The 14,677-nt window shown below is 45.9% G+C and overlaps 1 protein-coding gene across 1 annotated transcript in view; it reads right to left on the bottom strand.

Annotated features, from left to right (window-relative positions):
• Window positions 1–14,677, bottom strand: part of lmo2 (LIM domain only 2 (rhombotin-like 1)) — a 45,117-nt gene that overhangs the window by 7,618 nt on the left and 22,822 nt on the right. Inside the window, exon 2 of the mRNA XM_070899648.1 lies at window positions 428–643. Within this exon, the coding sequence (XP_070755749.1) occupies window positions 428–643 (216 nt within the window). The remainder of the gene's footprint in view (window positions 1–427; window positions 644–14,677) is intronic.

The following is a 14,677-nucleotide window of genomic DNA, read 5'->3' on the forward strand; positions in this document are numbered from 1 at the left end:
ATACAAGTTGTGCTGATAGAACAACATTAATTTGATCATAACTGTTGCTTTGTTTGTTCACTCACTGTGAAATTAAGCAGCTTAACGATTCGTGTCCGACGAACCAGGTTTTTCCTGAGTTCACCTTCGAAGAGATTGAAGAAGCTCACATGTGCAAGACATGAATATCTGGTCACAAGGGGATAGTATTGCTACACCTCTGGGCTATGCTACCCTATAGTTAGATATTGGGCAGTACAGGCACACCCTGAAATGTAACTCACTTGGTCTGTGACTAGCACCACAAGAGAATATTTACGGCAAGTGCTTAAACAGTTACACACACACATCTTTTTCATCCAGTGACAAAGGTCGTGAATAATCCCCTTGTTATAGGTGCAGGAGCTTAAGTGCATTCGGAATTAAAATTCAATCCAAGCTGCAGTACCTGAGGTAGTCCCTCCGGCAGAGCTTTCTGCCTAGTTTGTAGTACAGTCTCCTGCCCACTTCTCCCAGTCTGCAGCCACACAGGTCGCAGCTCAGACAGTCTTCGTGCCAATACTGATCGATGGCTTTCAGGAAATAACGATCTCCAATATTCTGCTGGCAACCCCCACAGGTTAATAATGAAGGAGGCATCTGCAGAACCTCATCCACTGGCTCCCTGTAAAGAAACAATTGAGATTAGAGGCAATTTATATTAAAAGCTGAACACAGCACGGAGATCCCCTTCAGATCAGTTAATAAGACAGTGGGATGGTTTTGTCTTTAGTCCCGTTCTGTGCCAGTTAGTCAGCTGAGAGAGTGGAAGAGGATACTACAATTTGGCACCTGAGTTAGGGAGGTGAAAAATCAGTCAGGGCTTTCCCTCCAGGTTGCTTTCCAGCAACCTGTGCTGGAAGTGTTTGTTTGTGGTGTTTGGGGGGGGGGGGAAAGGTGCATTTGGCTGTGACGCAGTCAACACTCACTTCAAGGCTTATATATGAATAATGGCCATTTAGGCAAGGTAGCATAATGTGATTGGTGCTGTATTATTATACTCCTGCAAGGAATCAAGTCTTCAAAAAGGTGGGGAAAATTGACAATTTGTTTTAGATGTGATGCAGTACTCAATAAGGTCTGCAGGGAGAGCTCCAATATAGATGATACACTATACTGCACTGCACACAAAAAAGGCCAATATCTGGCACATATTAACAAAAATATTTCACAAAGAATTTGTACGATTTGTTTGCATGTGTTCAGTCAATTTTAAACAAAAATCTTATGTTAAATTTATCAGAGCTCCCTGTTTTTCAGCACCAAAGACCAAGTTTCCAGGTATATTTTGCAATAGAATGTCAATTGCAAAAAATAAACTAATAGGAAGTGAGTGCTGAGTGTTGCTAGTTTTTTGCTATGCTCTCTCCCATATTGTAGTGTGGACAGTTAACCGCCAGTAAAATGATTTTCCAAACAATGCTCGAAGTTTGAAGGTGAACACCGAAAGGTTATTAACATTGCAAACAACACTAAATTGGGGGTTGTAGTTAACACAAAGGAAGAAGGCAGCATTAAAAAAAAGCAAACCGAAAAGCAGAGAAGTTATGTTAAACTTGTATCAAAACTTGGTTAGACTACACTTGGAGTACTGTGAACAGTTTTGGTCTTCATATTGTGAAAAGGATATAGAGGCACTGGAGAAGGTGCAGACAAGATTTATAAAGATGATACCAGAACTGAAAGGAAAGGCTGAACAAGCTGGGGCTCTTTTCTCTACAAATGAGAAGGCTGAGGGGTGACCTGATAGAGGTCTTTAAGATAAAGAAAGGATTTGATAGGGTTGACATAGAAATGATGTTTCCACTGGTGGGGGAGTCCAAAACTAGAGGTCATAAATATAAGATGATCACTAATAAATCCATCAAGGAACTCAGGAGAAACCTCTTTACTCAAAAAGTGCTAAGAATGTGGAATGTGCTACCACAAGGAGTAGTTGAAGTTATTGCATAGATGCCTTTACGGGGAAGCATAATTACACAAGGAAGGAAGGATTGACCAAGTTTTTAATGTCAGCCAGTGGCTCAGTGGGTAGCACCCTCGCCTCGGAGTCAGAAGATTGTGGTTTCAAGTCCCACTCCACGTACTTGAGCACAAAAAAGCTAGGCTGACACTCCAGTGCAGTGCTGAGGGAGTGCTGCACTGTTGGAGGTGCCGTCTTTCGGATGAGACGTTAAACCGAGGTCTCGTCTGCTCTCTCAGGTGGACGTAAAAGATCCCATGGCATTATTTCAAAGAAGAGCAGGGGAGTTATCCCCGGTGTCCTGGCCAATATTTATCCCTCAATCTGTCATGTATCTAGACATGTTACTGCCTGTATTATTACATATGATGTGCCACCAGAGGGCACTACTATAGGAAACTTGTACACCAGCTGTATGGTCACTAAGGTGTGCCACCAGAGGGCACTGCAGTGGGAGACTTGTAGGTTACCTGTACAGGTGGGCCAGGCCTAGTATAAAAGGCAGGCCACCATGTGTGATCCTCACTCCGGAGTTACATTAAATGGACTAAGGTCATTACAGTTCAAGTACAATACATTGCCTTGCGGAGTCATTATCAGAGCATCTAAAGACACAACACAATCAACATAACAAAAAAAAACAGATTATCTGCTGCATTTCCTACATTACAACAGTGACTACTCTTCAAAAAGTACTTCATTGGCTGTAAAGCGCTTTGAGACGTCCGCCAAGGATACAACAAAATATCATCTCTGCCCATGAAAATCAAATGTGATACTGTGGGGGGAGGGGGGGGGGGAAATGGAGACAAATTCATTATTGAACAAGTGCAACCGACTAAGCAAGGCTTTCTTTTACAACCCAACTCTCTGAGCAAGCTTTTGATCAATTCTCCCAGTATCATCTTCTTTGTCTTGTAACCCATTTTTGCCCGATTATGCTTCAGTGAATGCCTTGAAATGTTTTTCTATTCTAAAGGCACGATATAACCCTAACCCTAAAAGCACTATATAAATGCAAGCAGCAGTAGTTGTTGTTGGTGTGATATGTGTTTTGATCTTTGGGACCTGCCTGCTGCACTACAATGGTTCGAATATAATCTTTTTAATCTTTTCATTTTGCTGTGATATATATTTGTTCAAATACTTATGTGCTGAAGAGGTACTTGGCTTAGTTACGGAGACTGATGTGAAAGTGCTGAAATAACAGACATTCTATGTTCCTAAATTTGGAAACTCACAGCTCATGGTTCATTCTTAATTGTTAATAATAAACATAGAAAATGCTGGGTATACACACGTCAGTCAGTATCGGAAAGAAAAGAGAGGTTAACATTTTGGGTGAGACCTGTACAAGCAGTTACTGCTAAAGCACAATTAGGTTGTTGTATCCCTACTGATGCTAGTTCAGTTCCCTCACGCTCTCAATCTTAGTACCTCATTCACATTCTATACCTCAATGATGCCATCAGCTCTCAAGACTTAAAACTGCCATTAAGAGAACGAGGCTCAGGAAATGCACAGGATTCGTGGAGGATTGAATGCTTTGCCACAGGGAGGCAGAGACTTTAAGGGAACGCTGGATAAATATTTGAAGCAAAGAAAGATACAAGGTTATGGGGAGAAATGTTTTTTAAAAAGCAAATTATTATTTAAATGGGGAGAGATTAGAAAATTCTGCAGCATAGACGGATCTGGGGTCCTTGTACATGAAATACAAAAAGTTAGTATGCAGGTACAGCAAATAATTAGGAAGGCAAATGGAATGTTGGCCTTTATTGCAAAGGAGAAGGAGTATAAAAGTAGGTAAGTCCTGCTACAACTGTAGAGGGTACTGGTGTGGCGGCTACACCATCAGCGGCAGGTCGGGGCCATAAAAGGAGCGGCGAGCGACAGCCATGGGCAGTGTGGCGACATTACAAGGTACAGCGCGAGCTGGTGCAGGAGGGTGACAGTGGCGAAGAGGGACATCATCAAGGTCCAGGTTGCTGATTGGAGCGTGGGCAGGTACAGCAGGAGCGGTGAGGTTGGGGCGAAGGAGAGCGAGAAACTGTAGAGGGACGTGATCGGGGCCCAGGAGAGGCGCGAGTTCGGGGCCAAAAGAGGCGAGGGCCCAGGGGCAGTACGGGCCAGCCCACACTGCGATATGTGTGCGCACTAGGCCCGTGCAGCAGAGCAGGTCTCCAGTCATCTTGGTTAATCCTTGCCACTGGACCAAGACCTAGCTCTATCAAGCCCGTGTGGTGGCTGGTGTGCAACGGTCACCACATGTTAAAAAAATCCATGCACAGGCATCTTCCACCCTACACTATGTAGTTCAGTACCTGGAATATTAGGTCCTTCATTGAAACACCTGTGAACTCATCCCCTAGCATGATTGAATTTCAAAATCAGATGGAGGGTGAAAAAGTTGGATCTCTAACCAGCATACTAAGCTTAAATAAAGGAGACTATGAAGGTACGAGGGCAGAGTTGGGTAAGTGGACTGGGAAAATAGATTAAAGGGTAGGACGGTTGATGAACAATGGTGTACATTTAAGGGGATATTTCACAACTCTCAGGAAAAATATATTCCAGTGAGGAGGAAAGGGTGTAAGAGAAAAGAAATAAAGGAAGGTATCCATTTAAAAACAAGGGCATACAAAGTGGCCAAAACTAGTGGGAGGACAGCTTTTAAAAGCCAGCAAAGAACGACTAAAAAAATTAAGAAAGGGAAGATAAGACTATGAAAGTAAACTAGCGCAAAATATGAAAACCTATAGGTATATAAAAAGGAAGAGAGTGGCTAAAGTAAATGTTGGTCCCTGAGAGGACGAGACCGGGGAATATGGAGATGGCAGAAACTCTGAACAAATATTTTGTATCAGTCTTTACGGTAGAGGACACCAACAATATTCTGACAGTGGATAGTCTAGTGGCTATAGGAGGGGAGGAACTTAACACAATCACAATCACAATGGAGGCAGTACTCAGTAAGATAATGGGACTAAAGGCAGATAAATCCTCTGGACCTGATGGCTTGCATCCTAGGGTCTTAAGAGAAGTAGCTGCAGGGATTGTGGATGCATTGGTTGTAATTTACCAAAATTCCCTGGATTCTGGGGAGGTCCCAGCAGATTGGAAAACTGCAAATGTAACACCCCTATTTAAAAAGAGAGGCAGACAAAAAGCAGGAAACTATAGACAATGGATGTGGTGTATTTGGACTTTCAAAAGACTTATGACAGGTCCCACACAAGAGATTGGTGTGCAAAATTAAAGTACATGGTATTGGGGGTAATGTATTGACGTGGATAGAGAACTGGTTGGCAGACAAGAAGCAGAGAGTCGAGATAAACAGGTCCTTTTCAGAATGGCAGGCAGTGACTAGTGGGATGCCGCAGGGCTCAGTGCTGGGACCCCAGCTATTTACAATATACATCAATGATTTAGATGAAGGAATTGAGTGCAATATCTCCAAGTTTGCAGATGACACTAAGCTGGGTGGCGGTGTGAGCTGTGAGGAGGGTGCTGTCATGTATTCAACTATCATTGTAACCCATGTATAAGCTGAGCTAAGTTGTACACCTTGAGAACATTGACCACAAGGGGTGCACTTGTGGGAGACACTCCTAACCTGGACTTTCAGGTATAAAAGGGGAAGCTCCACCCACCTTCATCACTTGAGGTCTTAGTAATAAAGGTAACTGGTCACAGAGTGACCTTCTCTCAAGTATGGGCCTCGTGTACATTTATACTGTATAGTAAGGACATATCATTGGCGACGAGAAACTGGGATTTAAACCACGCGAGCATGGCCACTAGCAGCACAGAAGAGAGGTACTGTGTTGGTGATGATTGGGACGACTTTATTGAGAGACTACAGCAAAGTTTTGTCACTAAGGAACGGTTGGGACAGGATTCGGCCGACAAACGCAGGGCTCATCTCCTGACGGTTTGTGGATCCAGAACGTACTCCCTGATGAAGGACCTTCTAACGCCAGAGAAGCCGGCGGACAAGACGTTCGAAGAGCTCAGTAAGTTGATCGGGGAACACCTTAAATCAGCGAGCAGCATGCACATGGTGAGACACCGGTTTTACGCGCACCGGCAGTGAGAAGGGCAAAGCGTTCCAGACTTCGTGGCAGATCTCCTGCGACTGGCGAGCCTATGTAAGTTCCCAGATGCATGCAGAGCAGAGATGCTGCGAGACGGTTTTATTAAGGGCATTGGGCACGCTGGGGTTTTCAGGAAACTGATTGAGACCAAAGACTTGACCTTGGAAGCGGTGGCTCGGATAGCCCAGACATTTATCTCAGGGGAGGAAGAGACCAGAATAATGTATGACAAAAATTTTGGCTCAAATGCGGCAAACGACCAGGGAGTCAACATTGTTAGCGGGGCACACAGTTCTCTAGCCAGACAAGGGCAATCGGACATGCCCCAGCATATAGTCGAACCCAAAGGGGGAATTCAACAGAGACAATGGCTAGCTGAACAGCGATTCATGCCATCGCAATGGACAATGCAGCCAGTAAGGGGGCCATCAACACCTGTTACTGGTGCGCTTAAGGACAGTCACAGAGGCAGTCAGAGACGATCGACTAGTAATGGACCTTTTGTTTCCAACAATGGGACCTCTAGCTCATGCTGGAGGTGTGGAGGCAAACACCCAGCCAGAGCTTGCAGGTATCAGCAATATACCTGCAGAAACTGCAACGTCAGCGGTCACTTGGCGCGTATGTGCAGGAAGCCTGCAGCCAGGTTGATTTACGAGGAGGACGGGCCCGATGTAAGCCCTAGGAGGCCAAATGAATACTGGGGGAAATTGGTGGAAGCTGGAGTTCAGCGAGTTCATGTGCAGCACATATACAGTTCATACACCAAGACGCCACCGATAATGAAAGTGCTCCTCAATAGCAACCCAATATTAATGGAGCTAGCCACTCCCTGATGAGTATCAAACAGTTCGAAAGGTTGTGGGTGTCCAAGGCCAGGAGGCCAAAATTATTGCCAAATGACGCACAGCTACGGACATATACAAAGGAGATCATCCCAGTGCTAGGCAGCGCTAGGCAGTGCTAGAACAGGTTGCCACTCTGGATTATCCCGGGACGGTCCCGCACTACTGGGGAGGAGTTGGCTTGCTGTCATGAACTGGAAATGGGGCGATGTCAATGAAATTTCTTCTGTGGAGCGAGTATCATGCTCACAGGTCCTGGACAAATTTGACTCGTTATTTCAACCCGGCACCAGCACTTTCTAGGGGGCCAAGGTAGTGATCCACCTAAGCCCAGACGCCAGGCCAGTACACCACAAGGTCAGAGCGGTGCAGTCCATGATGCAGGAAAAGACAGAATGCGAATTGGACCGCATGCTGAGGGAAGGCATCATCTCGCCAGTCGAGTTCAGTGAATGGGTGAGCCCGATCGTGCCGGTGCTCAAGGCGAATGGGTCGGTCAGGATATGTGGTGATTTCAAGGCCAGCATCAATTGGGTGTCACTCCAAGACCAGTACCCGCTACCGAGAGCGGAGGACCTCTTTGCGATGCTGTCCGGTGGCAAACCTTTTCAAAATTGGACCCGATCTCAGCTTACATGACCCAGGAGCTGGCGAGTGAGTCGAAGAAGCTGACCACCATCACGACACACAAGGATTGTTTGAGTATAACACATGTCCGTTCGGGATTCGCTCGGCCGCCGCGATCTTTCAGCGAAATATGGAAAGCCTCCTCAAGTCGATTCCAAGGACGGTGGTTTTTCAAGACGACATCCTCATCACGGGTCACGATACTGAAGAACACCTCCGCAATCTGGAGGAGCTGCTACGCAGACAGGACCGGGTAGGGCTGCGACTGAAAAAGGCGAAGTGCGACTTCTTAGCTCCAGAGGTAGAATTCCTGGGGAGGAGGGTAGCAGCATACGGGATCAGATCTATTGCGTTCAAAACGGAAGCGATCCATAGAGCTGCCAGACCCCATAACACGATGGAGCTGCGTTCGTTCCTGGAGCTCCTGAACTATTTTGATAACTTTCTTCCCAAATTGAGCACGCTGTTAGAGCCGCTACACGTGCTCCTACGCAAAGGTCGCGAATGGATCTGGGGGGACAGCCAGGAAAGGGCTTTTGATAGAGCACGCAATTTGTTATGCTGCAACAAACTTAACACAAGTTTCTTACACGGGTCATATAACGTTAACATGCAATGCGCCGTCCTATGGGGTCGGGTATGTGTTGTAACATGTGAATGCCAATGTTCAGTTACAGCTGGTAGCTTATGCCTCCAGAAGTCTGTCCCAGGCAGAAAGGAGCTACGGGATGGTAGAAAAGGAAGCGCTATCATGTGTATATGCAGTAAAGAAAAATGCACCAGTACCTGTTTGGCAGGAAATTTGAGCTGGAGACAGATCACAAACCCCCAACGTCCCTTTTGGCCGACAACAAGGCCATAAATGCGAATGCATCAGCCCGCATACTGAGGTGGGCACTTACATTAGCCGCCTATGGCTACACAATTCGGCACAGACTGGGCACTGAAAACTGCGCCGATGCACTCAGCAGGCTCCGACTAGCCACCACTGAGGGGGCAACTGAGCATGATGCTGAGATGGTCATGGCTGTTGAAGCTTTCGAAAGCGAAGGCTCACCTGTGACAGCTCGTCAAATTAAAGTCTGGACAAATAAAGACCCGCTACTGTCTTCAGTTAAGAAATGTGTCCCGAATGGGGACTGGGCAGCCACGTACGAGGCATGTCCTGAGGAATTTAAACCGTTTCACAGGCGAAGCATGAACTCTCGATTCAGACCGATTGCCTACTGTGGGGAAACCGAGTAGTCATGCCCCAGAGGGGCAGAGAGGTGTTTATCAGAGAACTTCACAATGAGCACCCGGGCATTGTCATGATGAAGGCAATTGCCAGGTCACACATTTAGTGGCCAGGGATAGATGCAGACCTGGAACTTTGTGTTCGCAGGTACAACATGTGTGCTCAGCTGGGCAACGCACCGAGGGAAGCCCCCCTTAGCCTCTGGTCCACCAAGCCATGGTCACTACGCAGGACCTTTCATGGGAAAAATGTTTTTGGTTGTTGTAGACGCCTACTCCAAATGGATTGAGTGTGCCATTTTTAATTCAAGCACATCCTCTGCCACAGTAGAAAGTCTACGGGCAATGTTCGCCACCCATGGTCTACCGGATGTCTTGGGCAGCGATAATGGGCCGTGCTTCACAAGCACTGAATTCCAGGACTTCATGGCAGGCAATGGAATCAACCATGTCAGAACGGCACCGTTCATGCCGGTCTCAAACGGCCAGGCGGAACGAGCAGTGCAGATAATCAAACAGGGAATGCTCAGAGTCCAAGGGGGTTCCCTACAAAGCCGTTTATCACACCTCCTGTTGGCCAATAGATCCCGACCACACTCGCTCACAGGGGTTCCACCCGCAGAGCTGCAAATGAAAAGGACGCTCAAAACCAGGTTATCCCTTATATACCCTACCATGAAATTGTTGAGGGCAGGCGTCAGTCACAATGTGACTACCTTGACAGGAATGCCAGGGCGCGATGTATTGATGTCAATGACCCTGTTTTTGTCCTTAATTATGCTGCAGGGCCCAAATGGCTTGCAGGCACTGTGATTGCCAAAGAGGGGAATAGGGTTTTGTAGTTAAACTTACCAATGGACAAATCTGCCGCAAACACGTGGATCAAACTAAAAGGAGGTTCAGCAACCCCATAGAAGAAGCAGAGGAAGAACACAACGTAGAGTTTACTCCACCACAGGTGACCAAACACTGGAACCAAGTGGAGGAGAGCCCAGTCACTGTGGGCAGTCCGGACAGGCCTGAGGCACCGCAAACAGCAGACACTCACCCCAGCGCCCAACAACCGGAGCCCCAACTCAGACGCTTTACAAGGGAGCGTAAACCACCAGAGAGACTTAACCTGTGATCCCAATAAGACTTTGGGGCGGAGGTGATGTCATGTATTCAACTATCATTGTAACCCATGTATAAGCTGACCCAAGTTGTACACCTTGAGAACATTGACCACAAGGGGTGCACTTGTGGGAGACACTCCTAACCTGGACTTTCAGGTATAAAAGGGGAAGCTCCACACACCTTCATCACTTGAGGTCTTGGTAATAAAGGTAACTGGTCACAGAGTGACCTTCTCTCAAGTATGGGCCTCGTGTGCATTTATACTGTATAGTAAGGACATATCAGATGCTAAGAGGCTGCAGGGTGACTTGGACAGGTTGGGTGAGTGGGCAAATGCATGGCAGATGCAGTATAAATGTGGATACATGTGTGGTTATCCACTTTGGTGGCAAAAACATGAAGGCAGTATATTATCTGAATGACGGCAGATTAGGAAAAGGGGAGGTGCAACGAGACCTGGGTGTCATGGTACATCAGTGTTTGAAAGTTGGCATGCAGTTACAGCAGGCAGTGAAGAAGGCAAATGGCATGTTGGCCTTCATAGCTAGGGGATTTGAGTATAGGAGCAGGGACGTCTTACTGCAGTTGCTGGGCCTTGGTGAGGCCTCACCTGGAATATTATGTTCAGTTTTGGTCTCCTAATCTGAGGAAGGACGTTCTTGCTATTGAGAGTGCAGCGACTGTTCACCAGACTGATTCCCGGGATGGCAGGACTGACATATATGAGGAGAGACTGGATTGACTAGGCCTGTATTCACTGGAGTTTAAAAGAATGAGAGGGGATCTCATAGAAACATAAAATTCTGACGGGACTGGACAGGTTAGATGCAGGAAGAATGTTCCCGATGTTGGGGAAGTCCAGAACCAGGGGTCACAGTCTAAGGATAAGGGGTAGGCCATTTAGGACCGAGATGAGATGAGGAGAAACTTCTTCACTCAGAGAGTTGTTAACCCGTGTAATTCTTTACCGCAGAGAGTTGTTGATGCCAGTTTGTTAGATATATTCAAGAGGGAGTTAGATATGGCCGTTATGGCTAAAGGGATCAAGGGGTATGGAGAGAAAGCAGGAAAGGGGTACTGAGGTGAATGATCAGCCGTGATCTTATTGAATGGTGGTGCAGGCTCGAAAGGCCAAATGGCCTACTCCTGCACCTATTTTCTATGTTTCTATGTTACCAGTTAGCCTAACATCTGTGGTTGGGAAAATGTTGGAGTCCATTATTAAAGAAGCAGTAGCAGGACATTTGGAAAAACAAAATTCGGTCAGGCAGAGTCAGTATGGATTTATGAAGGGGAAGTCATGTTTGACAAATTTGCTGGAGTTCTTTGAGGATGTAACGAACAGGGTGGATAAAGGGGAACCAGTGGATATGGTGTATTTGGACTTCCAGAAGGCATTTGACAAGATGCCACATAAAAGGTTACTGCACAAGATAAAAGTTCACATGGTTCGGGTACTATATTAGCATGGATAGAAGATTGGCTAACTAACAGAGAATCAGGATAAATGGTTCATTCTCTGGTTGGCAACAATATCTAGTGGGTGCCGCAGGGCTCAGTGCTGGGACCCCAACTATTTCTAACCTATATTAACGACTTGGATGAAGGGACCGAGTATAACGTAGCTATGTTTGCTGACGATACAAAGATGGGAAGAAAAGCAACAAGTGAGGAGGACACAAAAAATTTGCAAAAGTACATAGACAGGCTAAGTGAGTGGGCAAAAATTTGGCAGATGGAGTATAATGTTGGAAAGTGTGAGGTCATGCACTTTGGCAGAGAAAAAAAATCAAAGAGCAAGTTATTAAAATGGAGAAAAATTGCAAAGTGCCACAGTACAACGGGACCTGTGGGTATTTGTGCATGAAACACAAAAGGATAGTATGCAGGTACAGCAAGTGATCAAGAAGGCCAATGGTATCTTGGCCTTTATTGCAAAGGGAATGGAGTATAAAAGCAGGGAAGTCTTACTACAGCTATATAAGGTATTGGTGAGGCCACACCTGGAATACTGCGGCAGTTTTGGTTTCCATATTTACAAAAGGATATACTTGCTTTGGAGGCAGTTCAGAGGAGGTTCACTAGGTTGATTCCGGGGATGAGGGGGTTGACTTATGAGGAAAGGTTGAGTAGGTTGGGCCTCTACTCATTGGAATTCAGAAGAATGAGAGGTGAACATAAGAACATAAGAATTAGGAACAGGAGTAGGCCATCTAGACCCTTGAGCCTGCTCCGCCATTTAACAAGATCATGGCTGATCTGGCCATGGACTCAGATCCACTTACCCGCCCGCTCCCCATAACCCTTAATTCCCTTATTGGTTAAAAATCTATCTATCTGTGATTTGAATACATTCAATGAGCTAGCCTCAACTGCTTCCCTGGGCAGAGAATTCCACAGATTCACAACCCTCTGGGAGAAGAAATTCCTTCTCAACTCGGTTTTAAATTGGCTCCCCTGTATTTTGAGGCTGTGCCCCCTAGTTCTAGTCTCCCCGACCAGTGGAAACAACCTCTCTGCCTCTATCTTGTCTATCCCTTTTATTATTTTAAATGTTTCGATAAGATCACCCCTCATCCTTCTGAACTCCAACGAGTAAAGACCCAGTCTATTTAATCTATCATCATAAGGTAACCCCTCATCTCCGGAATCAACCTCGTGAATCATCTCTGTACCCCCTCCAAAGCTAGTATATCCTTCCTTAAGTAAGGTGACCAAAACTGCACGCAGTACTCCAGGTGCAGCCTCACCAATACCCTGTACAGTTGCAGCAGGACCTCCCTGCTTTTGTACTCCATCCCTCTCGCAATGAAGGCCAACATTCCATTCGCCTTCCTGATTACCTGCTGCACCTGCAAACTAACTTGTTGGGATTCATGCACAAGGACCCCCAGGTCCCTCTGCACCGCAGCATGTTGTAATTTCTCCCCATTCAAATAATATTCCCTTTTACTGTTTTTTTTTCCCCCAAGGTGGATAACCTCACATTTTCCGACATTGTATTCCATCTGCCAAACCTTAGCCCATTCGCTTAACCTATCTAAATCTCTTTGCAGCCTCTCTGTGACCTCTACACAACCCGCTTTCCCACTAATCTTTGTGCCATCTGCAAATTTCGTTACACTGCACCCTGTCCTCTCTTCCAGGTCATCTATGTATATTGTAAACAGTTGTGGTCCCAGCACCGATCCCTGTGGCACACCACTAACCACCGATTTCCAACCCGAAAAGGACCCATTTATCCCGACTCTCTGCTTTCTGTTAGCCAGACAATTCTCGATCCATGCTAATACATTTCCTCTGACTCCGCGTACCTTTATCTTCTGCAGTAACCTTTTGTGTGGCACCTTATCGAATGCCTTTTGGAAATCTAAATACACCACATCCATCAGTACACCTCTATCCACCATGCTCGTTATATCCTCAAAGAATTCCAGTAAATTAGTTCAACATGATTTCCCCTTCATGAATCCATGTTGCGTCTGCTTGATTGCACTATTCCTATCTAGATGTCCCGCTATTTCTTCCTTAATGATAGCTTCAAGCATTTTCCCCACTACAGATGTTAAACTAACCGGCCTATAGTTACCTGCCTTTTGTCTGCCCCCTTTTTTAAACAGAGGCGTTACATTAGCTGCTTTCCAACCCGCTGATACCTCCCCAGAGTCCAGAGAATTTTGGTAGATTATAACGAATGCCTCTCTATAACTTCCGCCATCTCTTTTAATACCCTGGGATGCATTTCATCAGGACCAGGGGACTTGTCTACCTTGAGTCCCATTAGCCTGTCCAGCACTACCCCCCTAGTGATAGTGATCATCTCAAGGTCCTCCCTTCCCACATTCCCGTGATCAGCAATTTTTGGCATGGTTTTTGTGTCTTCCACTGTGAAGACCGAAGCAAAATAATTGTTTAAGGTCTCAGCCATTTCCACATTTCCCATTATTAAATCCCCCTTCTCATCTTCTAAGGGACCAACATTTACTTTATTCACTCTTTTCCGCTTTATATATCGGTAAAAGCTTTCACTATCTGTTTTTATATTTTATGTTTATCGAGATATATAAGTTTATGAGGGGGTTTGACAGGGTGGATGCAGAGAGGATGTTTCCACTGATGGGGGCGACTCGAACTAGAGAGCATGATCTTAGAATAAGGGGCCGCCGATTTAAAACAGGGATGAGGAGAAATTTATTTTCTTAGAGGGTTGTGAATCTGTGGAATTCGCTGCCTCAGAAAGCTGTGGAAGTTGGGTCATTGAATAAATTTAAGACAGAAATAGACGGTTTCTTAACTGATAAGGGGATAAAGGGTTATGGGGAGTGGGCAGGGAAGTGGAGCTGAATCCATGATCAGATCAGCCATGATATTGAATGGCGGAGCAGGCTCGAGAGGCCATATGGCCTACTCCTGTTCCTATTCCTTATGTTCTTATGTTCTTATGGTAAGTTCTCATCCTTTTTTGGCGTGGAAGCTAGTCATCCTCGTTTCGAGGGACTTCCTATGATGATGATGGGTACTGGTTAGACCACACCTGGAGTACTGCGTACAGTTTTGGTCTCGTATTTAAGGAGGGATATACTTGATTGGAGGTACTTCAGAGAAGGTTCATGAGGTGGATTCCTCAGATGGAAGGGCTGTCTTATCAGCCATGATCTTATTGAATGGCGGATCAGGCTCGAGAGGCCATATGGCCTACCCCTGCTCCTATTTCTTATGTTCTTCTGAGAGTGCAAGGCAGTGGGTTTAGTTTTGAATTGCCCTAGCAAAGGGCC

Source organism: Pristiophorus japonicus, chromosome 14 (genome assembly GCF_044704955.1).
Source record: "Pristiophorus japonicus isolate sPriJap1 chromosome 14, sPriJap1.hap1, whole genome shotgun sequence".
Lineage (NCBI taxonomy): Eukaryota > Metazoa > Chordata > Chondrichthyes > Pristiophoridae > Pristiophorus > Pristiophorus japonicus.